Source organism: Loxodonta africana, chromosome 7 (genome assembly GCF_030014295.1).
Source record: "Loxodonta africana isolate mLoxAfr1 chromosome 7, mLoxAfr1.hap2, whole genome shotgun sequence".
Lineage (NCBI taxonomy): Eukaryota > Metazoa > Chordata > Mammalia > Proboscidea > Elephantidae > Loxodonta > Loxodonta africana.
The window spans coordinates 122,269,579-122,296,703 of record NC_087348.1 but is presented as its reverse complement, the minus strand read 5'-3'; the positions used below and the strand labels follow the sequence as shown (position 1 = coordinate 122,296,703).

Genomic DNA, 27,125 nt, shown 5'->3' with positions numbered 1-27,125 from the left:
TTGGGAGTACGTAGCAAGTTGTATATAAGTTTTTGTGTGAAAGACTGACTTGATTTGTAAGCTTTCACTTAAAGCACAATGAAAATTAAAAAAAAAAAAAAGAGAGAGAGAGCATGGAATTGGCAGAGGCAATGGTCCTAGCAGCTTTGGTTCATTCTCTGTAGTTAGTAGACAGCCCTCAGACACTCAGTGGGAGATGAAAAGTCAGACAGCACTCCCAGGAAGCGGGCTGGCCCTTGTTTTACAAGAGGACCCACCAGAAAAAAAAAAAAAAGATGCCTTCAAATAGCAAATACCGTCAGTGTCCTCCAACTCCACAAGAATTCCTCCAGTCTTCATGGGTGTCATAGGGCAGGATGCCAAAAAGCATATGGAAATAATCAACACACAAAAAAGTTGTCATCTTTTTGAGAAGAAAAAATTACAAAGAAACAATCAATGGCAACTTTTCAAGTACATCTCTAATTTGGAGCACCAGCATCTATCAAAGAAATCACGTATACCAATGAAATAATACCAGTAAACCATGTGACTCATAGTAGAACTCTGCTCCATACGGTTTCCAATGTCCGATTTTTTAGAAATAGATCACCAGGCTTTTCTTCTGAGGTACTCTGGGTGAACTCAAACCTCCTACCTTTTGGTGAGCAGCCAAGTATGTTAACCATTTGCACCTCCCAGGGACTAAATAAAATAATAACTACCATACTTAAATTTTTTACTATGTGCCAAGGGCTCTACTAAGTATTTTACTACTATTCCCACTATTATTAGTATTAGGTACTATTATTAGGTGCCACTATTAGTATTAAAACCAAAAAAAACCCAATGCCATCAAGTCAATTCCTCATAGCAAACCTGTAGGACAGAGTAGAGCTGCCCCATAGGTTTTCCAAGGAGTGGCTAGTGAATTCAAACTGCCAACCTATTGGTTAGCAGCCAAGCTCTTAACCATTGTGCCACCAGGGCTCCACTATTAGCATTAGGTACTATTATTATCACTCCCATTTCACAAACGAGGAAACAGAGGCCTAAACGGGTTAAATTATTTGCCCCACACCACACTAGTGAAGCCAAGATTCAAGCCCAGGTCGGCCTGCCATCAACAGCCATGCCCTTTATGACAACACCACATAGAGAGTGAAAGGGTGCAAGCTTCCCAGGTCTCTAGAGCAGAAATGTACAGACTTCAGATTCCTGGTACCATTTTGACCAAGTCCTTTTGAATCCTAGGACCTCGGAAAACATTCCCAGGAAAGCCCACTGTGCCCCACGGCCCCCCACAAAATCCATCGACCCCTGACCTCTGTGACTCCAGCTCGTCCTTTGATGCCGTGACAATGCTGGGAAAGGAGCTACTTTTCTTCAAGGACCGGTAAGCATAAACTTACAGGTAAGCACCACCAAGTCATCCCAGGCCCCCACTCCGTACCCAGGCAAGCACCATTCTACAGGTTCTTGCTGCTGCTATGTGCGAAAATTAAGTTGAAATGTCCTGTGTGGAGGTAGAGCAGGAGGTGCGGGTCTTTGGGGAGATATGAAACTTCCAAAACAACCATCTGTGGAGCACCTACTATGTTCTGGGCACTGTGCTGCTCTCCATATATGTACAGTAGTTCTTCTAATCCCTTTCATTGTGAAGTAGAGGTTAACAGTTGCTGTCAAGTCGATTCTGACTCATGGTGACCTCAGGTGTGTCAGATAGAACTACTCCGTAGAGTTTTCATGGCTGTGACCTCTCAGCAGCAGATTGCCAAGCATTTCTTCCGAGGCACTTCTGGGTAGGTTAGAACCACTAACCATTTGGTTAGTAGCCTAGTGCTTAACCATTTGTACCACCTAGGGACTGAAGTAGAAAATAGAACCCCCAACTTATAAGTAAAAAAGCTCAAAGAAATCAAGTAACTCTTCTAAGGTCACACCATTTTGTAAGTGACTGGGTTAGGACACTAGTCTAGGTTCATCTGATGTCTGTTTTGTTCGCACTGTATCCCTAGTGACAGTACATAGTAGATGATCAATAAAAACTTGTTGAATGGGGGCTGGATAGATGAGCAAATGGATGGGTAATTGGATGGATGGGTGATCGGATGGACGGGTGATCAGATGGATGGGTGATCGGATGGATGGGTGATCGGATGGATGGATGATTGGATGGATGACCGGATGGATGATCAGATGGATATATAGATGGGCGAATGAGTCCAAAGTCAACACTCTTCCTGTTTTTAAAAGCCTTCTGGCCTTTTACCCGACAGCTGTCAAATAGCATAGAGAAAGCAGAGTCCTTTTCTTCCTGTATTCTGGTTTTTCAGGCAGCTTAATGTCTCTGTCCATAATATGGTCACTGTAATTACTTCTTTCCAAGGAGAAAAAGAGAAAAATGCCACCAATCACTCCCATTCCTCCCTCTACTGCCCCCACTGCAGACAGAATTCCATCACACCAGAATAGGCAGAGGTAGCTCAAGAATATGCATGTGTGACCTTTTTTATTCCTTTTCCTTCATCCATAAACTGTTCGTTGGCTTCACACTGGGTGCCAAGCACTGTTGTAGCAGCTGGGGACAGAAAAGTGGACTAATATTCCCCCTGCCTTTGCACACCTCACAGCTACGTGAGAGAGAAGAGCATCCAAAAAGCATTGCAAGACAGTAAGGCATGAGCTTATTTAAAAAAAAAAAAACCCAAGTACATAAAACATAGAACAGCAAGACAAAACAGGGCACAGGTGCCTGGGAAGATCCCGAGAGGCTTCACAGAGGTGACTTTTTTTTTTTTAATATACTTTACACTATTATTATAATACTTTTTGCTCGTTCTAAAAAGAGAGAGAAACAAAATATTAAAAAAAAAGAAGGGAAAATCACCCAGGATTCCATCACCCGGACTAACCACATTGCTAACTATTTTGGTGCCTCTCCTTCCAGATTCTCTCTCTCTGGGTAGGGAGATATATATTGTAAGTACGGAAGGTAGGGGGTAGGGAGGATTCCGGAAAAATAGGACTATACTAGTTTTGTTGAGTTATAAACTTTTTTTCACTCAGCAATATGTCATTTTTCCTTGTTGATAAATTTTATTTTGCATCTGTATTTTATATATGTATATATTATTTCAATAAACAAATGCATCATTACTTAGTTAACCAATCCCACACTTATGAACATCTAGATTGCTTCTGATTTTTTTTTTTAAGTTGGAAACACTAGAACCAAATCTTCAAGAATGAATGGGAATTCACTTATCAAAGACAATTTAGAGCAGAGCTCTGGGGCCAGGACTTTGGCATCGAATTAAATGGATTTAAATCTTGGCCCTATCATTTACTGATCCGGTGACCATGGGCAAAGAACATGCCAGACACATAGGAAGTAATAAATAGCAGCTATTGTTTTTAGGGAAACCTTGGTGACGTAGTAGTTAAATACTATGGCTGCTAACCAAAAAGTCGGCAGTTCAAATCCACCAGGTGCTCCTTGGAAACTCTATGGGGCAGTTCTACTCTGTCCTATAGTGTCGCTATGCATCTGAATAGACTCGGTGGCAACGGGTTTGGTTTTAGTTTTTGTTTTTTTTTTTTTTAATTGTTTTTAGGGGAGTCCCTGGGTGGCAAAACAGCTAATGCACTCAGCTACTAACCAAAAGGTTGAAAGTTTGAGTCCACCCAGAAGGACCTCAGGAGAAAGGCCTAGCGACCTTCAGAAAAATCAGCCATTAGAAACCCCATCTCTCCTCTGACACACATAAGCTGGCCACAGGTTATTTTGTTTGTTTTTAGAAGCAGAAATCAAAAATATATAGAATGGCATGAAGGCTTTGAAATATATAAGGTATTTAGAGAACCAGACTTGAATATTTACCAGAAAGTAAACCGAAACAAAACTGGTAGCCAATGAGAAGTGGTACGCAAGGGCGGACCGTGAGGAACCTAGAACACCATGCTAAGTAATGCCAGCTTCATCTGGGGGATGACATGGGTAGATTCCATGCCGCCCAGACACAGAAGGAGCGCGAGTCACTCATTCAGTGATAAAGGGAGGTGCTAGCCATGGTGTAGCATTTGGCTTAGTGGTTGTTGTAGGAGCAAAGGAGGCAGTGAGATTAAAGAAATTACACCCTTCTATTATTCAATTATATTTGTTCTCTAAAAAACAAACCCCTCAACTTACCTGTCAAACTATGAGCATTTAGCAATCACCATTGGCTATTTAATGATACGTCCTTTGACAAAGCCTTGAATATAAACACTGAAGACAGTAGCAGAATAGAAAGGGAGGCATAGAAGCAAGAGACATTTAGAAACAAGACAGGGGAAAGATTAGAAAAGGAGAGATGACTGACTAATATATATCTGTCACCCCACCTTAATCATCACCTCATCTTCTCCCCTTTTAGACTTGATGAGCTACTGTGGTCAGGGAGGTAATTCCAAAGAACTAGGAAGACCTAGAAGGAGGACAGAGAGTCAGGAGTGGTTCCTTCTGGCACTAACTAGCCATGGATTTGCCACTAACTTGCCATGGGACTTTGAAGCTCTTTTCTTCCTCTGTAAAATGAGAGTGTTGGCTGATAATCACAGTGACTTAAACAGTTTAGTATTTACTATGTTAGTTTCCTTACAACAGCTCTTTGAGATATGAATTGTTATTCTCTCTTTACAAGACACAGAAAAGATAAGCAACTTGCTCAAAAGCCTATAGTTAGTGAGGGGTGGAGCTGGGATTGAAACCAACCCTATCACGCACCAGAGCACATGTTCTTAACTGCCCTTCTGTGCTGCCTCCCCAAGGTGCCACCCAGAGCTAGCATTCCATAACTCTATAGCTCTGATCCTCTACCAGCTGCCACCCAAATCCCAAAGTCCTGCTAAGCCTGGACAAAGAACAAAGAACTCTTTCAGGTCATAAGTATAATGGCAACTGGGGGCCAAGTGATTATGAAAGAGCTCCCAGACTGTTCTTTCCCACTCACCAGCCTGGAATTCCCCATCACCAACAATAACCTGTTGATGAGACATTTCAAGTTGTGGATATAACCACATGGTTTGTTTCCAAAGCAAAATGGAATGCAGTACCTTTTAAAGTCACCGTGAGATTGTTACATATTCTCCATAACGTATAAAGGTACATTTAAGTGATCTTCTAGTTGAAGGGAAATAAACTTTGACTATAATTACATTCAATCAAAACTGACTCAACAGCACCTAACAACAACAAATAATTAACTCGAAAATATGTAGGCATTATATATATACACGCATACACATATACAGGCATGTATTTCTATACGTGCACACATACATATTTACTTCACATATATTTACTGTTTATACTACCGATAAAATATCCCAGGTTTTATCAGTCACTTAGGGAAGAGAAAAGAGAAATGACTGGAGTTGCAGATATACCAAAATTGTATTTGCATCTTTCAGATTATTCTAGGTTTTACATAATCTAAGGATAAAATCAAGAATATCAAAATCATCTTTCAACCTCAGAAGAATAGTAAATTTTAGAAATGAAGTAAGCATAAAAGATGATCACATCCAAATTTTTCATTTTAGAGATAAGGAAACAAGGCCCGGGTCTCTCAGTCCAACAGATTCTCCACTGCAATCCCCGGCCTTCTGACTCCCAGTCCAGAGTCTATTCTATCACCTATATAGAAGCCTTCTGGCTGTGCAATGGTGGAATCCCTGGGTGGCACAAACGGTTCACACACATGGCTGCTAACTAAAAATTTGGAGGTTCGAGTCCTTGCAGAGGCACCTGGGAAGAAAAGCCTAGAGATCTACTTCTGAAAACTGAGCCAGTGGAAACCCTACAGAGCATAGCTCTACTCTGACACACATGGGGTCACAGAGTCACCATGTGTTAAAGTCAATTCAACAGCAACTTTTTTTTTTTTTTAATGCTCTGATACTACCAAGAGAAGCACTGAGTTTTTACTTGAATGCACGTATGTCTTTTGGCTTTTATGCATTTGAGTTAGTAGGAGAGGCACTCAGGACTGTGCACGTACTTGCAGGCCCTGTGCATGTAGGCGGCCACAAGGAGGGGATGTTCTAGCCTAGCTAGGTTTCCCAAGCATGTTTGATAGGCTTTCCATGCTCTTTTCTTAATCTCAAAATACTCTTCTTTACAAAATACATTTGTTTGTTTTGTACCTTATATATTTTAGAATAGAATGCAAAGAAAGAACATTTTAAGGGTTATGCAAGTAGGAATTGAGAGACAGATGAACTTACGAGGGATTCTGAAGGACTTAGCAGCAGGACTCATACACTAGTTTGGTGAGAACAATGGAAAAGGAAGTGGCCAAGAAGGCTGAGTCTCAAGGCTGAACACACAATAGCATCATTCACATAGATATGAAAATCAGAAGGATTTATTGGACACAGGAAGAGAAACTCAATTGTAGACGTGTTGAATTGTCACATGGTGACAATTCTACTGGGTGTCAGAGTATGCTCAGGAAGAGAGGTCACAGTTAGGCTTCATAGCTGTGGACTCCCACAGAGGAAGCGGTTAAAGATGTGAAAAAATAGATAACAGCTTTAAAGAGAGAATGAAGAGAAAGGAAAGAAGTCTAAGGAATGAACCTAGAAAATGGCAGCACTGAGAAAAAGGATTCAAGAAAGGCCAGAGAGAAGCAGCCTTCCAATAATAACTGACATTTCATGATCATTTATGATATGCGGTGTGTTATGCTAAGCGTTTTACAGACACGGACTCACTGAATCCACACTGTTATTGTCCCAGCTAGAATTTTAATCTAGATCTTCTTGTCATCAGAGACAGAATCCCTGTGACAAAATTCCAAATAAATCAGAAAAAAGAGGGGCTTGTTCTTCATTCTTTTAAAGTGGCCAACGCTGTAAAACGCTGCAGAAGCCGCTGGATTGAGGACTGGCCACAGTAACGAAATAGTCAGGAGAGAAGCCAATCGCAGCATGCTAAAGAGCAAATGGTGGGAGGAAATGGAACTGGTAGATACAGATCATTCATCTGAGGTTCTTGTTAGTAACAGAGTGAAGGGTAAGTTAATAGCTGGAAGTAGAACAGGCAGCAGGATCAAACAGAATTTTTTTTTTTTTTCAAACAAGGATTTTTCAAGGTGGAAAATACCTGGGCATATTTGAAGACATGAAAAGGAGTTAGTAGGGAGAAAAAAGGGATAATAAAAACTGTAAGCACTCCTGAGATGGTGTGTTTGGAGTCTGGTGTTTCCCAGATTTCCGTAGGCTTGAAGAAATTCTGCACACGTGAAGAGGAAGTCTTCCTGCTTCACGGCCTCCCTGGGGATGTCTTTTCTGCTTATAATATTGCTTCACTGAAACTCAACGAATGAATTTGGGTTTCCTTAGACCTGTTCTCTGTGATATAGCAAGAATTTCAGACAAAGAGAAAGGAAGTATACTAGGATCCCTGACTCGTCAATTCTTCTGAACTCCTTCTTTGTGTGTGAGGATGGGACTCTTTACATCTTCACAGGTGACAGCTTATGAATATGGATTCCCATAGGCTCCTCAGATGGGTATGTTGTTGTTAGCTGCTGTCAAGCGGCCCGGACTCATGATGACCCCAGGCACAATGTAACAAAATGCTGCCCAGTCCTGTTGTGAATCAGACTGTTGTGATCCATAGGGCTTTCGTAGGCTAATTCAGAAGTAGATTGCCATGCCTTTCTTCCTAGTCCATCTTAGTCTGGATGCTTTGCTGAAACCTGTTCAGCATCATAGCAACATGAAAGCCTCCACTGTTAGACAAGTGCACTGACCAGGAATCAAACCCAGGCGTCCCGCATGGAAGGCAAGAATTCTACCACTGATCCACCACTGCCCTTCTTCAGATGGGTATAAAAAAAAAAAAACTATAAACACCCTTATTTTAAGGCACTATGCATAGGGTGGAAACCCTGGTGGCATCGTGGTTAAGTACTATGGCTGCTAACCAAAGGATCAACAGTTCGAATTCACCAGGCACTCCTTGGAAACTCTGTGGGGCAGTTCTACTCTGTCCTGTAGGGTCACTATGATTCGGAATTGACTCAACAGCACTGGGTTTGTTTGTTTGTTTATGCATAGGGTTGCTATGAGTCGGAATTGACTTGACAGCAACAGGTTTGCTTTTGATATATGCATTAAAAAATGCCAGTATCTACGCATAGGTCTTTGATTTTATAAACTGTATTTTTCTTGGGCTCAGTGAAGTGGGTGATGCCTGGTTGATAACTTGACCTCTGAAGCATTCCAAGATAAGGGACCATGGTTACTGAACTCCCCAGAATGAATAGCTTCTTGGTCAATGCCATTTCCAGTGACCAAAAAAATGTTCCATTGATGAAATAAATTTAGAAGGAAATGTAGCTATAATAGATAAACTCAAGGTTTACATTTTCTATTAATCAATTAAGAATTTTGTAGAGGGAAACATATCTTTTTAAGTAGCTATAAATAATTGTAGAGAATTTCAGAGTTTAAAAAATGCTTTGATATGCACTATCTCAATTGATCCTTTGACCTCAAAAAGGGGAGACCATATTATTGTTCTCACTCTTATTTGACAGAATGAAATTGAGTCTCAGAAAAATTAAGTGACTCTTATGAGGTCACACACTCAATGATAAAACAAGGGTTCAGGTACCCCTTGTTTCTTCCAATGCACAACACTGCCTGATCTCAAAGGAGAGAAACAGTAATTAAATTGAGAACATCGAAAAGACAAAAAGGAGACATCTCCTCCCCCCATGAAACTAAGGAACAGGATAACAGAGAGGACAGAGGCAGATAGAGGCAAGGAGAATGTGAGGTTGAAGAGGATGGCAGTAAAGGTGCTCCTTCAGCTCTTGCTGAATTGTCTTGAGAGCCCAGCAAGTAGGAGATGAAGGCATCTCCTGAAAATGGAAGACATAGGATCAGCTTACGTAACTGGGCGGTGAAGATTGGTATAACAACAACAAAAAAAGAACAAAGGTTCAACCAGTTTGGATGCCTAGATGTGCCAGGCAATATGCAGTCCAGTAATAAAAGGATGAGTAACACATAACCCTGCCCCAAGAGCTCACAGGACTGGCAAGAAGTTCTAAGAAGCTAGGTGAAGGTTGTTGTTACAAGTCGGCTCTGACTGTTGGCAAACCCCACACATGACAGAATGAAACGTTGCCCAGTCCTGCACCATCTTCACGATCATTGGTAAGCTCGAGTCCATTGTTGCAGCCACTGTGTATTTTGTGTGCCTTCCAAACCTTAAAGGCTCCACTTTCAGCACTACATAAGGCAATGTTCTGTTGTGATCCATAGGGTTTTCGCTGGCTCGTTTTCAGAAGTAGATTGCTGGGTCTTTCCTTCTAGTCTGTCTTAGTCTAGAAGCTCCACTGAAACCTGTCTACCATGGGTGACTCTGCTGGTACTTGAAATACCAGTGGCATAGCTTCCAGCAACATAGCAGCACACAAGCCACAACACTCTGACAAACTGACAGATGGGTGGCAGAGGTGAAGGCTACCAGCGACTTAATCTCAAGTTTGGTGAATTAGTTACTGTTCTTTAGTAAAAGGGAGTGAAAACTTCAGAGAATAATGAAAATTGCTGGACAAATAAGTTCAGCTCAACCCTCTTTAAGCCAACAAATATTTACTGGGCCCTGACAATGTGCCAGGCACAATTTTAGCTCCTGGGCACGCAAAGATAAATGGTGCAGATAAACATCTAATCAGCAGGTTCGTAACATCAATAAACTCCATTGTTTCACTGTCCTTATCAAAGATCAGAATAGGGACTATTGATCCAATGCATTCTTTGTTTTCATGACTCAGTTCCAATATACCCTGCAACTGTTCTTCTCCAGCGGGCTCATAGCTTTTTAGTTGTATTTTAAATTCAGCTACAAGTGTATTAGGAGGTTACGTGCTATACTTTTTGTCCAGTTTAATCCATTTGCTACTGTGATCTTTTTGCCTTAAGGTTATAAATCCTCTGAGCATATGCTCTGTTGGTTTTATGTCCCACCATGAGTACTTTTTTTTCATTAAACCCAAAAAACCTAAACCCAACCCCGTCAAGTAGATACCGACTCATAGCAACCCATAGGACAGAGTAGAACTGCCCCACAGAGCTTCCAAGGAGTGCCTGGTAGATTCAAACTGCCGACCTTTTGATCAGCTCTTAACCACTACGCCACCAGTGTTTCCTTTTCTTCATTAGATACTAAAAATTTTCATGATTACAGATTTCTTTGAAATTTGCGGTAATTTATATAGGTAATAGAGCTTATTTTGACTTTATATCTACAATGCTACATTATATAGTACATCATGTTGTTGTTAGCTGTTGTCAGGTTGGCCCCAGATTCATGGCAACCCCCCGCACAGCGGGATTAGGCCGTTGTGATCCATGGTGTTTTCACTGGCTGATTTTCAGAAGTAAATTGCCAGGCCTTTCTTCCTAATGATATGTCATTGCAGTGCTTAAATCAGAGTTTCTCAAGTTCAGCATCATTGACCTTTTGAGTCAGATAAGTCTTTGTTGTGTTTGGCTGTCCTGCCTGCTCATTGTAGGATATTTAACAGCAATTCTCCAGACCTTGCCAAAGGTATCCCAGGTAGCAAAATAGCCCTTAGTTTAGAACTACTGCTCTACTTTAATTTAGTCCTCACCATGCCCTAGAAATAGGTGTTCATTCAGTAAGGAATTTAAGACTCAATTATGTATGAAAAGTTCCAAAATTACACTTGGGGTTCAAATCAGAAGCAAGACATTGAAATTCCTTAGAACCAGTTGTCACAGATAATGATAATATTCAACATCAAGGGTTTACTACATGCCATGCACCATCCTCAGTGCTTTACTCGGACGCAGTAATATCAACAATGAAACCACAGCACAGAGGTGTTTAATAACTTGCCCGAGGCCACGTGGTTAGTGAACGAAGGAGCCAAGTATTGAGCCCAAGGACTCTAAATCGAAAGCCTGCACTCTTAACCACTACACTTGCTACTTGGCAGATCAAGTCATTCAGGACATCAATGTTGGGTGTAACCTCAAATAAAAGATAGGGTTTAACTTTGTCTGAAGTCGTTTGTTGATTTTTAAATGAGAGCTGGAAAAAAAAAAAAAAACTGGCTTTAGGGTACCAAGGAGAAAGCAGCTGGAAGTCAGCTACACCAGATCGGAGATGTAATTCAGATGGAGCTTAGCTACAAGAGGAAGGTCTGCCTCCCCCGCCCTCACTTCCCCACTTCCTCACCTCAACCATTATGAGGCCCTGAAATGCACTCTTGATGTCTTAGTAATCTTTATATGCCAAAGCATCTAGCACGGTGACTTGAACACAGTAGGCATTTCATAACTACTTATTGAGTTGAATTAATTGCAAAACACTCGCTTTTCAGATTCGTCATCAGGTTCCTAATTAATCCAAGAAACAGTTGCTGAGCTCTCCTGGGCACCCAAGCCAGAGCTTGTTGTGTGGTGCTGGAGAGGAAAGAGAAGGAGAAGCCAGTGCCTCCTGCCTTCAGAAAAGGCCAGGTCTGATTGACAAGGGGGCCAGTTATAAACAGAAAAATCAGAGATTCCAAGGCTGAGAATAAGCAAGAAGACAAGATTAGGTACGTGATGACGACGGCACTGGGTTTTTTATGTGACGAAAACCAAGACCAAAAAACAAACCAGTTGCTGTTGAGTCAATTCTGACTCATGGTGACCCCATGTGTGTCAGAGTAAAACTCTGCTCCATCGGGTTTTCAGTGGCTAAGTTTTCTGAAGCAGATCACTCTAAACCAAAACATAGTAACCCTAAAGGGCAGAGTAGAACTGCCTCATAGGGTTTCCAAGGAGCCCCTGGTGGATTTGAACTGCCAGACTTCTGGTTGGCAGCCGTAGCTCTTAACCACTACGCTACCAGGGTTTCTGCAGGTCATTCTAGGTGGATTCAAACCACCAACCTTTCAGTTGGCAAGTTGCTTAATTGTTTGCACCACCCAGGGACACTGAAAACCAACACAGCTGGTCTAATCCTGGGTCTGCCTGCCCCTAACCACTAGATGACCTTTGGGCCCATCAACATTCCTGGGTTTCAGTTTTTCGTTTGTTAATATATATGTTCTAGATAAAGCCATAATGTTTCAGGCCTGGGGCAGGCAATATACTCTAAATGGACTTTTGTCCCTCCACTGCCACCCTATGTATTGTCTATGGTGGGTGCCTGATTAGTGGGTAGTTAAGGCCTAGGCAGATAATAATTTAAAAAATAGGCAATATCTATCTCTATGGCACCTAACAGTTTATAATGAGCTTTCATATGTACTATTCCATTTGATCTTCACAATGATCTTACGAGATGGGCCAGGTATTACTATTCCTACTTAAGAGATGATGAAACTGAGGCTTGGAAATGATGGTCAGCAGTGGAGTCAGAACTCTAGCCTACATCTTCTGAGACACAATGTGCCCATGCTGCCCGTAGAAATATCTCTCTCTTCTCCATATATCTCTCTCTTAGATTTCATCGTCAACTTAAATTGCCTCACCTGAGAAAAAAAAAAAAACTTCCCCAAATTCCTAAATGCAAAACGCTATTCCACTAGAGGAGCCTGGGTGGCACAGCGGTTAAAAGTTCGGCTGCTAGCCAAAAAGGTTGGCAGTTCAAATCCACCAGCTGCTCCTTAGAAACCCTATGGGGCAGTTCTACTCTGACCTGTAGGGTTGCTATGAGTTGGAATCAACTCAGTGGCAGTGGGTTATCCCTCTTGTGTTTCCAAAGCATCCCAAACTTAGCTCCTCATAGCACTGATCATTCTGAAGTATAATTGCTTAATTATTTACCAGCCTCTACTTTTTTTTTTACTACTCAATTGTAAGCTCTTTAAAGGCAGGGCCTCAGTTTTGTTCAATGTTAACATTCCTGATATCTACCACAGTGCCTGGCAATAGGTGCTTCATAAATATTTGTTTCTTGAATAGCAAAACACAACAGAAGACTTGGGGAGCTCCTAAACTCACAACATGAAAAGTTAAATGTCAAAACTTTATTAGGGTCTCCCAGTTCACAAATAATCTTATGCACTGGTTCTAGGCTTCTAAAAAGCCAAATATACTATTCATGTTTTATAAAAATGATTTTCATCTCCAAAATACAAAATGAACCACATTTACATTGGAAATTTCATCCCAGTACCCTCATTTTTATACAGCCACGTTTTTATGGAAATAATATTGGATAAGTAGATGGAGCATTTTGAGTGGCTAAGCCTAAAATTAATATATGTGTATTAGATTTTCTGTTAATGAGCTATCAGGCCCACAGATGCAAACAATTTTGATAGATAATTATATAGGCAATACCATAACTTATGAATGCTAATATTTTTGCTGTTTTTATGGGGTATAATTAGCATCCCCCAACCGTAAAATTTTGGTTCATTTATATAACATTTATAATGTTCATCTTCTGGGTCATACTCATCTTTGTGAGATTTTAATCTAAAAAAAAAAAATCAGACAAGGGAAGGGAAATTTCCATCAAATGATACTTGGAAAAAGAGAATGCACAGCTTAAGTATATAAAACATCGGTGTAAACTCCTTGCTATCTCTTTCCGTGTTTTGAATACCCTTGAATAAATGGGAAAAAGGAGATTTGCAGAGATGCGAAGACAATGAAAAGGGACAAGAAATTGTACACTAAGGTCAAAAAAATGTGTTCTCCTTCCTAAAAAACGAAGCAAAAATTAAAGACAGCAAACAAAATAAAAAATGTACAGTCATCATAGGCTGATGTGTTCATCCCTACAATGTCAAAGGGCATTCAACAATGGCCTCTGAAGTGTGGTTTGCAGTACAGTTCACTCCCAATTCAATGTAAGACCTAAATCAACGCTTGATCTCTTTTGGAACATCCAATAGGATTTTCTGGCGGCGGCAGGCGCACTTGATGGCAGGAATCCGGCCCAGCACTATTACCAGCTCCTTCCCCCAAATAATGGCCAATGTGGATGCAGCTTATGAAGTGGCTGAGAGAGGCGCCGCTTACTTCTTCAAAGGTATCCTACTATGCTTGCAACATCTAGCACTATCAGCGTTTGTTCCGTGATCATGGAGCGCGTTCCCATTGCTCCTTCTCCTCAGGTTGGGTACAAAATGCCACCCCTGTGTATTGTATCAATGGCATGAATGACAATGACTCAGATGGCTCTGAGAGCCAGGCCTTTTAGTCTAGTGTGGCACTGTGCTAAGTGATGGTGCCCAGGGAGTTAGAAACCTGGTCCCTATCTTCTAGGGGCTCTGCTTGGAAAGACGTGGCACACTCTACTGAGGTCCTCTAATTAACAAAAGCAAACATGAATCCAACTCAAAGTAAACAATGCCCTTGCTGCTATGCCATGCTCAAAGGCAGCTAGGAGTATAGTGACACCTGTGACTTTAGGAGTTGGACACACATTATTTCAAACTCTGGCCCAGATCTCTATTATTTGAATGACTTTTGGAAGTTATCTAACTTCCCCAAGTCTCAGTTTCTTCCTTTGTAAAGTGATTACAGAATTATTAACCTTGAAGATGTCTTGTGACAATGGCTAGCCAATAGAAGTTAGCCAATAAATGGTAACTATCACTTTTTGCTTATATTTTCTTCATGCTGAGGGATAAAGGTAGAAGGCCGGTGTGACTTAAGTAAGAGTCATAGCAGTTGATGTCACTTGCCCTTCTTCTAGCCATATAAGACAGAAATGAGACTGTAAGTGAAAAGTATCTTGAAAAAAATGATACATTTTAAGATAAAATGGTATAAATATTATTGCTTCTAAGGCATTTTTGCCTCCAGGGAAAGTTGGAAGTCTTTTATTGAATTGAATAGTTACAGGCCTACGTCTCCTACTGGGCTAGAGCCGTGGCAAATGTCCCCTGACCTCACCTCATTTGTGACGCTGCACAGGCATCCTCATGAGTGAAGGGCATTACTAAGTGGTACACTGCGTTTATAAACTCTGATTTCTGTTTTCAGGTCCCCACTACTGGGTAACAAGAGGGTTCCAAATGCAAGGTCCTCCTAGGAGTATTTATGACTTTGGGTTCCCAAGGTTTGTGCAGCAAATAGATGCTGCTGTCTATCTCAAGAATGCCCAGAAGACCCTTTTCTTTGTGGGAGATGAATACTACAGGTATGGCTTTTCTCCTTCGTCTTTTTGATTGTCCAGATGCATTCAATGGGAAGAAAAAAAATCTTTCACAAAAAAGAACACAAAGGAAGTGAAGGCTTACTGACTCTTCCAGGCCATTGGGGTGCCACTTACAGAACTTGTTGACTCTGTTTCAAGATACGAACCATCCAAAAGATAAGTGAAGCACTCACTCAATAATTCCATTGTTTGGTCTTCGGGATACCAAACATCTTGATCTGTCAGTGCACTCATTAATGGACACCCAGTGGTCTACAAGAGTGGAGGCAGCCAGGGCTTCAAACCAGTTCATTCTGGTATGAACCACTGCTGAGAATTTTCGTTTCTAACAAGTTCCCAGGCAATGCTAATGCTGCTGGTTAGGGACCAATTCTGAGAGCCACTAGTAGAACAGTGGTTCTCAAAATTTATTGTACATAAGAACCACCTGGGGATCTTGTTAAAATGTAGATTCTGATTCAGTATATCTGGGGTAGAAATTCAGATTCTCAGCAAGAGGTCTAACTGGAATGAACCAGTTCAAAGCCCTGGATGCAGCATCCCCAAACATGTAATTTTATACCAGGAATGCCTGTCTCCCTGGACTTCAAAACAAAGAAGCAAAAACAGGTTCCAAGGAAATAATGATGCTAAACACCATCAGTCCATGACAGGGTCTAGTTGGAAGCTTGAGTCCAACAACTCTCAATTTACTTAATATCACCCATTTTTAATAGCCATTTGTGGCATAAAAGAATCTATAAATGTTTGTTGTCTTCTTCCATCTGACTAATAGTACTACCCCAATTTGGAGCTGGGAAAGTAATGTAACCAGAGCACAGATATATTTCAAGAGAAAGAAATTTTATTTTGTAAAAAAGAGAATGCCAAACAGTGTGGGGCCCCTGGCTGTTCTGTGCTCCTGAGAGGCTGGGTAACATAGCTCAAAGCATCATGTGGCACCATGAGTGGCCACTTTCAGTTCAGTGTGTGAACTATTTTTTCTCTCAAAGCTTCCATTCTGAAACATAGTGATTGTAGTCACACCGTTTATTAAGGACCTACTATTTGCTGGGCTGAGTATGATTCTTCAAAGTCCTTCTTTAAGATAAGTTTACTGGAATCACAGTGCTGACGTACAAGAAAATATGTATTGAGAAATGTGAATCCTATAGTGGATTTTCAGAAAATGAGATTGAGAAATACATGTATGAGAGTCTGTGTAGGAGCTTGTGGATGTTTATGTTATCATTATTATAATTATTCAGTTAATTTTTCAAAGATTACTCGCAACCTGTTTCTCACTGGGGCGAATACTCACTCTTCCATTTTCTTTCTTCTCCATTTATCTCTTCATCTTTGGACTAAATCCACTGCCTGCTAGTGCCTGCAGTAAAACAAGTACCTACAGCCAGGCAGGATTGAGACTTAATAGCTGAGACAATAGGTTTGATAAGGGCAGAGGTTTAAAATTCTCTGTAAATTTGAGGAGAAGGGATCCTCTGATTTTAGTGATCTCTAATGTCCCCAAGCAAACCCTGGCGGAGTAGTGATTAAGTGCTATGGCTGCTAACCAAGAGGTCGGCAGTTCAAATCCACCAGCCACTCCTTGGAAACCATATAGGGCAGTTCTACTCTGTCCTATAGTGTCACTAGGAGTCGGAATCAACTCAATGGCCATGGGTTTGATTTGAGTTCCAACATTCAGTTGCTGGTGAGACCTTGAGCAAGGTCTGTGCCTCAGTCTCTTCATCTGTAAAGTGAGATTAACAACAATACCTACCTTATAAGATTGTAAAGATTAAGTACACATAAATCATTAGAACCAAAAACCAAACCCATAGCTGTTGAGTCCCATTCCAACTAATAGGGACCTTATAGGATAGACTAGAACTGCCCCATAGAGTTTCCAAGGAGTGTCTCGTGGATTCGAACTGCTGACATTTTTGCTAGCAGCCAAGCTCTTAACTACTACGCCACCAGGGTTTCCAAATATAATATTAACCTTCCCAGTTTATTGAGACTATAGAATGAAATAATGTAGATACCTAGCACAGTGCCTGGCACATAGCAGTCACTCAAAAAAAGTAACTCTTAAAAAAAAAAAGTAACTCTTTAGAGAGAGTAGGAATTGATGGACTAATTAACCAATAATTTCTTGAAACATTGTGATAATTAACAAATGATTGCTTAAACCTCAGTATTCCTCTGAATGTCAATCCAGTCTACGAGCTAGATTGAATTGGAATTTCTTTTTGAAATACAGAAGGGTCCTGACATTGGGCTGAAATTACTGCTTTTGGCAAAATACAGACAAACCTTTCAGTGACACAACTCTTCTACTTCACACACTCCAACACACACTGGTTTATGTGCTAAGGAATAAGAAATAACCCTGACTTACAGCTTGAAAGTTCAGAAAAAAAAAACTACGGGATCAGACCTACTTATGTGGCGTTCTGTGTTCTACACAATGCACTTCATGTCTGTGATACTTTATTGCTGTGTGAACCCCTGTATTGGTTAGATATTGTATTCAGCTGCTAGTAATAGAGTCCTAAAAAATAATTGTGGCTTAAATACATAAGCGTTTGTTTTCCTCATATATGTAAAAAGTCTGATTTGGGTCCATGATCATCAGGGTTCATGGTCATCGGGACCCAAGTTCCTTCTAATATTTTGCTCTACTATTCTTAAGGCATGGCTTCCATTCTCATGATTGCCTTACGTTTTGAGGTAGCCAATGGAGCTTCAGTCATTATACCTCTATCCTAAGCAGATAGAAGGAGGAAGAAAGGGTAAAAAGGAGACAAATGAAGTTTTCTAGGTAAGCACATGGCCACATTCAATAATATAGAGGGTCTTAAGCCCCAAATTATAGACCTAGAATTTTACTATATTTGACATCCACCAACAACGTGTCGGGTCCTATATCCTTGGCCTTTTCTGAAGTTCTTCCTTAGTCCTCATGCTAGTTCAGTCTGTGATACAAATAATGTGCTAAGAGAAAGAAAGTCTCTGGATATGCTTGTTGCTAGGGAAATTCTCCATGAACTCCTAGGGCTTGGGCCCAGTTTTAGCAAATGAATTGCTCTGAGAAAACTATTGGAGAACTTCCTCAACTAAAAACTCAGGATTCACTTGGGCACAGGTTGGTATAGGCTCTAAGAGTGAGAATCTACATGTCAGCACAGTAGTAATTTATAGGGAGCAGCCACAGAACCACAAAGTGAAACCAAGAAAGGGGTGTCTACTATAAGGATGATATTACATGCTATATCATCAAATAACATATGGGTTAAATGTTGCCTGCTTGGGCTACTTCCCCATACATCTATTTACTTTTGTTCCTTCCTTTCCTCTTTCTAGCAAGCCCTCAGTAATCCAGCCAGCATTTCTTTCTTCACATTACTTCCATCACTTACGGTTAATTTCCCCCTTTAGACGTTCTCCCTCACCTACCAATAGTACAGTAGTGACTATATCAAGGGGTTTCTGGATATTGTGGGGTTACCATCAACTCCATCAATCTTTGGGATACATAGTCAATCTTTTTGGAATATTATATGAAGTGATTTTCAAATCTATAGATTTCATCCCTTTTTAATCATATTACCACCCCAAATCATTCTTTCTATCCAGATATACTAGAGGCATCATCGCTGCAAAGTAGGGCACAACATCCCACATTATATCCTTCCTAGATGTCCCAGGGCCACTGAAAATGGTTCTTTATAATTAAGGATTTTAAAGTAAGTCACCATAGAGAAATAAAGAGTAAGCAGTTAAAGTAAGAAAGGTGATGAAGAGTCCAAAATCTTACTTTTAATGTCTTAAATTAAAAAACATTATTTTCATTATAAAATCACCATATTCAGCCTACATTTGTAAGGCATGATTATGGGTCAGGCTCTATACTAGACTCTTGACACTCACGAGAAGACATAGAGTTTGATGGTAAACAGTGTGGCCAAGAGTAAGAGCTATGGTGTTAATCTTGACTCTACTAGCAATCAACTGGCAATCTAGATCACCTCTCTGTCTCAGGTTCCTTACCTACAAAATGGAGATAAAATTAGTACCTACATCATAGAGTTATGGGATTGAATGACAAAAATGTGAAATGCCTGACACATAATAAGCACTCAGTTCATGTTGGGTGTTATTAATTCCCCCAACAGTTCTTATAGTTGAGAATAAATATATAGATAAATAATTAAGAGCAATCTAATCGCCACGAGTACCTTGACAAAAGTCTGCACAGGGATCAGTTGGGCAAAACAAAGGGGAACCACTAACTCCAGCAAAGTTGCCAGAAAAAAATTCATAGAGGAAGTGATAACTGACCCCAGTCTGAGAGCTGAGTAGGAGTTTCCTACACAGGGAGGTAGAAAGGGGGGTGGCTTCCAGGCAGAGAGAACAGTTGAAGCAAAGGCACTGATGCATGAAATAGCTGGTGTGTATGGGGAAATTTATACGCAGTTCAGAATGACTAGAAAATGGGCTAAAATGAGAGATGTGGCCCAAGGATAAGCAGAGTGTAGATCTTGGAAGGCCTATGCCTTTCTAGGGAGTTCAGTGTTCATTCTGTAGAAAAGAAAGCAAAACACCAAACCCGTAGCAGTGAAGTCGATTCCGACTCATAGTAACCCTATAGGACAGAGTAAAACTGCCCCATAGAGTTTCCAAGGAGCAGCTGGTGGATTCCTACGGCTGACCTTTTGGCTTACAGCCACAGCTCTTAACCACTGTGCCACCAGGGCTCCAATAGAAAAGAAGTGCATCTTTAAATGTTTTAAATAAGAGAATAACCCAATCAGATTTGTTTTAAAAAAAACTATCACTCTAGCAGCGGTGTCACTGGTTTAGAGCTGGTGCAAGACTGGGAGCCACCTAACTCAGTTAGGCCGGAAGGCAGTGAATAACATATTCAAAGTATTCAAAGAAAAAGCTCTCAACCAAGAATCCTATGTGCAGCAAAATTATTTTTCAAAAACAAAGGCCAAATAAAGACATTCCCTAGATAAACAAAAACTGAGAGGATCCCTTGCTAGAAAACTTGCCTTACAAGAGATACTAAAAGAAGTTCTTTAGGCTGAAAGCAAAAGACGCCAGAGAGTAATCTGAATCAACATTTTTAAAAGGCCACCAGGAAAGGAAATTATGTAATTATAAAATTATAAAAAACAATATAAATGCATATTTCTTCTCCTTTCTTAACTGATTTAAAATTCAATTGTATAAAATAATATATAATTGTATTGTCAGGCCTGTAACATACAGAAATATATTTTCCAGTAACAGCACAAAGAAGCTGTATGGGAACAAAGCTGTATTAGGTGAAGGAAATTATACCAGATAGTAACTAAAATGCACAGGGACAAATGAAGAGAACCAGAGATGGTAAAGAAGAAGGTTAATGTAAGAAGAGCTATAAATATATATTTGCTCTCTTTTCTTCTCTCGACTTCTTTGAAAAATATACCATTATATTAAAAAAAAATTATAACAATGTATTCTCAGGTTTATAATATATACAGATTTGATATGTACAGCAATAGCACCAAAAAGGTGGGGGAGAATAGAACTACATAGGAGTAACGTTTCTATATCTTACTGGAATTAAATTAGTATATATCTGAAGCAGGTTCTAGCAAATTAAGATTTATATGGTAAGCCTACAGAAACCACTAAGGAAATAACTCAAAAAATATATCATGAAAGAACCATTAAAGATATTAAAGTTTTACATTAGAAAATATTCATAAATACAAAAGAAAGCAGTAAAGGAAGAAAAGAAGAATAAAAAAAGACAAGATACATAGAAAACAAAAAGTAAAATGGCAGATGTAAATCCAACTCTATCAATAAAACAGTAACGTTAAATGTGAATAGATTAAACAATCCAATTAAATAGGAGAGATTGTCAGGCTGTCAAAAAAAAAAGATCCAACTACATGTGTCTACAGAAAAAATACTTAGAGTCAAAGATACAGATAGATTGAAAGTAAAAGAATGGAAGAAGATACAGCATGAAAACCAATTATAAGAAAGCTAGAGTGGTTATGCAATATCCAACAAAATAGACTTAAAAAAAAAAGTTACTTGAAACAAAAAGGGATATTTTATAAAGATAAAAATGTCAATTCATCAGGAAGACATAACAATTTTAAACATATACGCACCTAAGAATGGAACCAAAAAAAAACTGGAAGCAAAAACTGAGAGATACGAAGGGAGAAATTAACAATTTACAATTCAACAATAATAACTGGAAACTTCAATACCCCACTTTCAATAATGGATAAAACAACTGGACAGAAGATCAAGAAGGAAACAGAGACTTGATTAACCCTCTGAATCAAATAGACCTAGCAAACATCAATAGAACACTCTACCCAACTGCAGAATATACATTCTTCTTAAGTGCCCATAGAACATTCTCCAGGAGAGATCATATTCTAGTACATAAAAAAAAATGCAATAAATTTACAAAGATCAAAATAATACAAGGTAGGTTCTCTGACCACATTGGAATAAAATTAGAAATCAATAGGAGAAAGAAATGTCAGAAGCTCAGGTGTGTGGGGAAATTAAATAACGTACTCCTAAATAACCCACGGTACAAAGGAGAAATCAAAAGGGAATTATAAAATACTTTGAGGAGAATTAAAATGCAGATACAACATACCAACACTTATGGGATACAGATAAAGTAGTGCTTAGAGGGAAATTTATAGCTGTAATTGCCTATAGTAAAAGAAAGATTTCACATCAATAGCCAGTCTTCCACATTTAGGCCCTGGAAAAAGAACCACAAGCTAAACCTAGAGAAAGCAGATGAAGGAAATGATAAAGATTAGAGTGAAAATAAATTAAACAGAGAGTAGATAATAAAACTAACAAAACCAAAAACTGGTTTTTGTAAAAGATCAACAAAACTGACAAACTTTTAACTAGATTGAACAAGTAAAAAAGAGAAGGCCCAAATTACTAAAATCAGAAATGAAAGACGAGAAATCAATATTGACCTTCCTGAAATAAAAAAGAATTATAAAGGAATATTGTGAACAATTGTGTGCCAATTTGATCTATAAATTCAACTCAATCCCTATCAGAATACCAGCTGACTTCATTATAGAACTGACAAGCTGATTCTGAAATTCATATGGAATTGCAAGGGACTCAGAATAGCCAAAAAAATTCTTGAAAAAAATGAACAAATTTGGAAGACCCACATTTACCCATTTCAAGACTTACTACAAAGTAACAGTAATCAAGACAGTGTAGTATTGGCATAAGGACAGATCAATGGAATAAAATTGAAAGTCCAGAAACAGACCCTTACATCTATGGTCAAGTGATTTTTCTACAGGGATCCCAAGGCTATTCAATGGGAAAGAATAATCTCTTCAACAAATGTTGCTGGGCTAACTGAATACCCATATGCAGAAGAATGAATTTGAACCGCCACCTCATGCAAAAAGTAAAAATTAGCTCAAAACTTCATCAAAGAGCTGATATTTTTCATATTGTTACAAACTCTTTGTTCCAGGTTATAGAATTAAAACTGTAAAACTCTTAGAAGAAAACATAGTGGTAAATCTCCATGACCATGGATTCGAAAATGAATTCTTAGATATGACACCAAAAGCACAAGCAATAAAAGAAAAAAAGAGATATTGAACTTTATTAAAATTGAAAACTTTTTTCCTTAAAAGGACACTATCAAGAAAGTGAAAGGATAACCTACAGAATGGAAGAAAATATTGGCAAATCATATAACTGAAAAAAAAGCTTGTATCTAGAATATAAAAAGAATGCATAATTCAATAATAAAAGGACAAATTACTCAGTTAAATAATGGACAATGGATCTGTATAAACATTCGTCCAAAGAATATATACAAATGACAAAAACCAAAAAACCCACTGCTGCTGAGTCGATTCCAACTCATAGCAACCCTATAGGACAGAGTAGAACTGCCCTATAGGGTTTCCAAGGAGGGCCTGGGGAATTCAAACTGCTGACCTCTTGGATAGCAGCCATAGCTCTTAAGCACCACACCATAATCACACAAAAAATGCTCAACATCGTTAGTCATCAGGAAAATGCTAATCAAAACCACAACGCGACATCACTTTACACCAGTAGGATGGCTATAATCAAAAGTCAGATATTATCAAGTGTTGGTAATGATGTGGAGAAATCAGAACCCTTATACGCTGCTGCTGAGAATGTAAATTGGTACAGTCACTTTGGAAAATAGTCTGGCAGTTTCTCAAAAAGTTAATCCAGAATTACTGTTTTACCCAGCAATTCACTCCTAGGTAGATACTCAAAAAGAACTGAAAACATCTGTCCACACAAAAACTACGTAAAAGTATGTACGTGAATGTTCATTGCAACATTATTCATAAGAGCCAAAAGGTAGAAATAACCCAAATGTCCATCAAGTGATGAATGGATAAATAAAATGTGGTATACTCATACAATGGAATGTTATTCAGCCATAAGAAGGAATGAAGTACTAATACACCATGGCATGGATGAACCTTGAAAATATCATGCTAAGTGAAAAAATGTAATTACAATCCCATTTATACGAAATGTCTAGAATAGTCAAATCTATAGAGACAGAAAGTAGCTTAGTAGTTGCCTAGGGCTTAGTGGGGTAGGGGGATTGAAGGGGTGATGGCTAAAAGGTATACGGTTTCTTTCTAGAGTGATGAAAATGTTCTAAAATTGATGATGGTAATGATAGCACAATTCTGTGAATATGGTAAAAATCACTAAATTCTTAGGAGAGAGAGAGACAAAGTATTACAATAAACCTATCAGAGCTGATGAGTTTGGGGCTAGGGGTGGATTTGATTGCCTTTCAAGAAATAGAAAATTAAGGTCTTGGTGACTGATTAGCTGGGAGACACTTCTTCAATAATCAGGGTTTTGATTTTGCCATCCACCAAATTAGTGAGTTAAGAAATAAAGCAGAATTGGGGTAATAAAGAGAAGTTTCTATTTTGTACATGTGAAGTTTGATGTCACAGTGGGACCCCAGAATGGGAATGTTGTCCAGAAGAGAGTTGGATGTATAGTCTTGAACTCAAGAGACCAGACGCTGGAGAGATGGATTTGGAATTTATCAATCAGGTGGTAGAGTATATGTGAGAGTATAAACCTGCCCAGGAAGAAGGGGGCCAAGGATAGCCTGTGATGCTCATTATAGAAAACATGGAAGATAACAAAGAGAAAGAAATTCCACCAATTGCCAGCACAAAAGATAACCATTTTAATAGTTTTTCTTCTGTTCCCTGCCCCAGCCCTTGGTTTTCTCACCCCCATTTTTATATAGTTAAATACATAAATTTGTATTCTGACATTTCCCACTTAATGTTTTACGTGGATATTTTTCCAAATTGTTACAAACTCCTGGCCTCAAAATCTTCTCACGGTCTTTGGCCATTTTCTCCATGGGGTCCTGGTTCCTAACTCCCATCTAAGATGGAACATGGTAGCTTCTTGCTCTTCTCACTTCTATTCATTCCTGATCACTCTTCCATCCCTCTCAGCCCCCTGCCCTTTTCCAGAGTAGATCACAAAGGCCCCTTCCACCATGAAAACCATGTGATTCCTGGCTAGAAGCAGATTATTAACCTCACAGGGAAATCCCAGATTTCCATTTCCTTGTCCCTCCTGATCCACACCAGAAAGGTCACCTGAGAGAAATTTCCTGAAAGCACGTGTCTTAGATACCTAATCAGTAAGTTCACCCATTTGCCATCCTTTCTTACATTTTCTAAACATCCTTTAGCAGACTCAAAGGAGTCAGAATGGAATCAGTTATGCCATTGATACATGATAGACATGGTCACAATCAAAACACCGGAAATTCCTAGCAAATCTAAACTCTAAGCATACATATTGACTTAAACAAAACTGCAGGCCTTTACCAAAACAGTCTCCAAGTCCTGAGATTACAGAGGTGGAGAGTAAGATAAAAAAGAATAACACATCTGAAAAATTACTTCAGATCCAAAGCACTATGATATTGCTAGTAAAGTTTAACTGTTAGCGAGGATTTATTTAATCTCTACATCCTTTAATCAATATTCAATGATGAAACAAATGCCTATACAGGAAATGAACAGTTATACGTAAATCATTTTTAGTTTGATATTTAGGTTCAACAAACAAGGCCTTAGTGATGAGAAAATGTATGTGATAATTTTAGCAGGTATCTAGGACAGAGTTCATTCTCAATAAACTTTTATTTATTTCCTTAATATTCAAATTCAACTAATATTTTTCAATGGTTTATTATGTGTCGGGAATCATACTGGGTATTATCTCATGTCCTCTCATTTTCCTATTTGCCTTCTCAACAGTCTTGAGAAGTAAGTACTGTTAATCTCCATTTAACAGTTAAAAAACATTGTAACCCGGAGAGGTTAAGTGATTAATTCAAGGTCACACAGGTAAAAAGTAGTCAATTGGAGGATATAACTTATGTTCTCTGAAGTCAAATTAAGGACTCTTTCCCATTCACCATTAATTTATCGTCAGTCAAAATACCTATACCCATGATTCTCGTCACATAATTTGTCTTTTATCCTCCTGGAAAATCCTCAACACGCAGTAGACCTTCTTAACCTTAATCCCATCTCTAATTAATTTCCCTGGACCATCTCCAACATTTTCTATCTCTCCTTTCTTCACCCATTCTCAACCTTGGCTACTACTGCAAAACATTATCCTGATAAATTGTGTTTAAAGATTAGATAAAGATTAAACTCCTCTATACCTTGGGATCCCAGATGAAGTTACAAAATTCACTGAAGCTCCTACAAATAAGCCTGAGTTAATGGCTCTTGGGGTCAAAATAAACTACAAAAGCCTTATGGCTTAGGCCTGACCTGGGTGTCTACCTGTGCATATGTGTATGTGTGTGTGTGTGTGTGTGTGTATAAATTGTTTCTTATCCTTGAAACCACTATTTTCCAGAGCACTTTCTCCTGATCACAGAGCCAGTACATAACAGACTCAGAGTTCAAACCCAGAGCCATCTGACTGTGTATGTGGTACTCTTTGCTCTATAACAGAAATCCCCAAATGTCTGTCCACAAACCAAAGGCTAGTTCATCAGAAAGTCTTCATCAGTCCAGAGCAAAATGAGAAAAACAAGCACAGTATTATAATCATGTTTGCAGTCGGGGGAGGGGGGAGAAGGATGATGTCAATGTAAAGATATATTCTCGACAAGAACCGGATTTTATTCTGAAATTATGTCCTTTCTGCATTTTTGGGGGGGGGGGTTACATTTTTTTATCTTCGTGAAATGATAATGAAAATACCAAATCCAAAAACCAAACCCAGTGCTGTTGAGTCAATTCCGACTCATAGCGACCTATAGTTTCCAAGGAGTGCCTGGAAATAGATGATAATTTTTTGATAGTTTGATGGTAATGTTCTTACTTGGTAAAATGAAAAGTCAATAAACCAGTGTTAGTACCAAAATTCTTTTTGAAATATTACCTGTCCATAAAATCCGGAGTCCAAGAATTACTGCACTAAACAATACCTGGCATGAAGTGATAAAAATAAGAAACACTGGTTTTCTTTATCCCAGTGGCCTTTTACTTTCTGAAATCCATCATTCAAGTTTCATTCTTTTAGGTTTCAGTTAGTTCCCAGCTAACCCCCAAATCGTGATTTGTGTCAGACTGATCTTGTGAATGAGAATTTGTTGAAAGTAATATTCTTTAGAAAGCAGTTACAGAATAAGAGGTGGAAGGGCAGAAAGAACTAGTTGTTATTGTTAGTGCCACTGAGTTGATTCTAACTCATGGTGACCCCATGTGTATTGTTATTCTGAGTAGAACTGTGCTCCATAAAGTTTTCAAGGTGTGATCTATCTAAACAGATCACCAGGCCTGTCTTCCAAGGTGCTTCTGGGTGGGTTTGAACGCCA

At 39.2% G+C, this 27,125-nt stretch overlaps 1 protein-coding gene across 1 annotated transcript in view; it reads left to right on the top strand.

Moving 5' to 3' along the window:
- MMP20 (matrix metallopeptidase 20) overlaps nucleotides 1-27,125 on the top strand; it is a 51,469-nt gene that overhangs the window by 19,519 nt on the left and 4,825 nt on the right. The window contains exons 6-8 of the mRNA XM_003415602.4: nucleotides 1,234-1,375; nucleotides 13,905-14,041; nucleotides 15,001-15,157. Coding sequence (XP_003415650.1) covers nucleotides 1,234-1,375; nucleotides 13,905-14,041; nucleotides 15,001-15,157 — 436 coding nt within the window. The remainder of the gene's footprint in view (nucleotides 1-1,233; nucleotides 1,376-13,904; nucleotides 14,042-15,000; nucleotides 15,158-27,125) is intronic.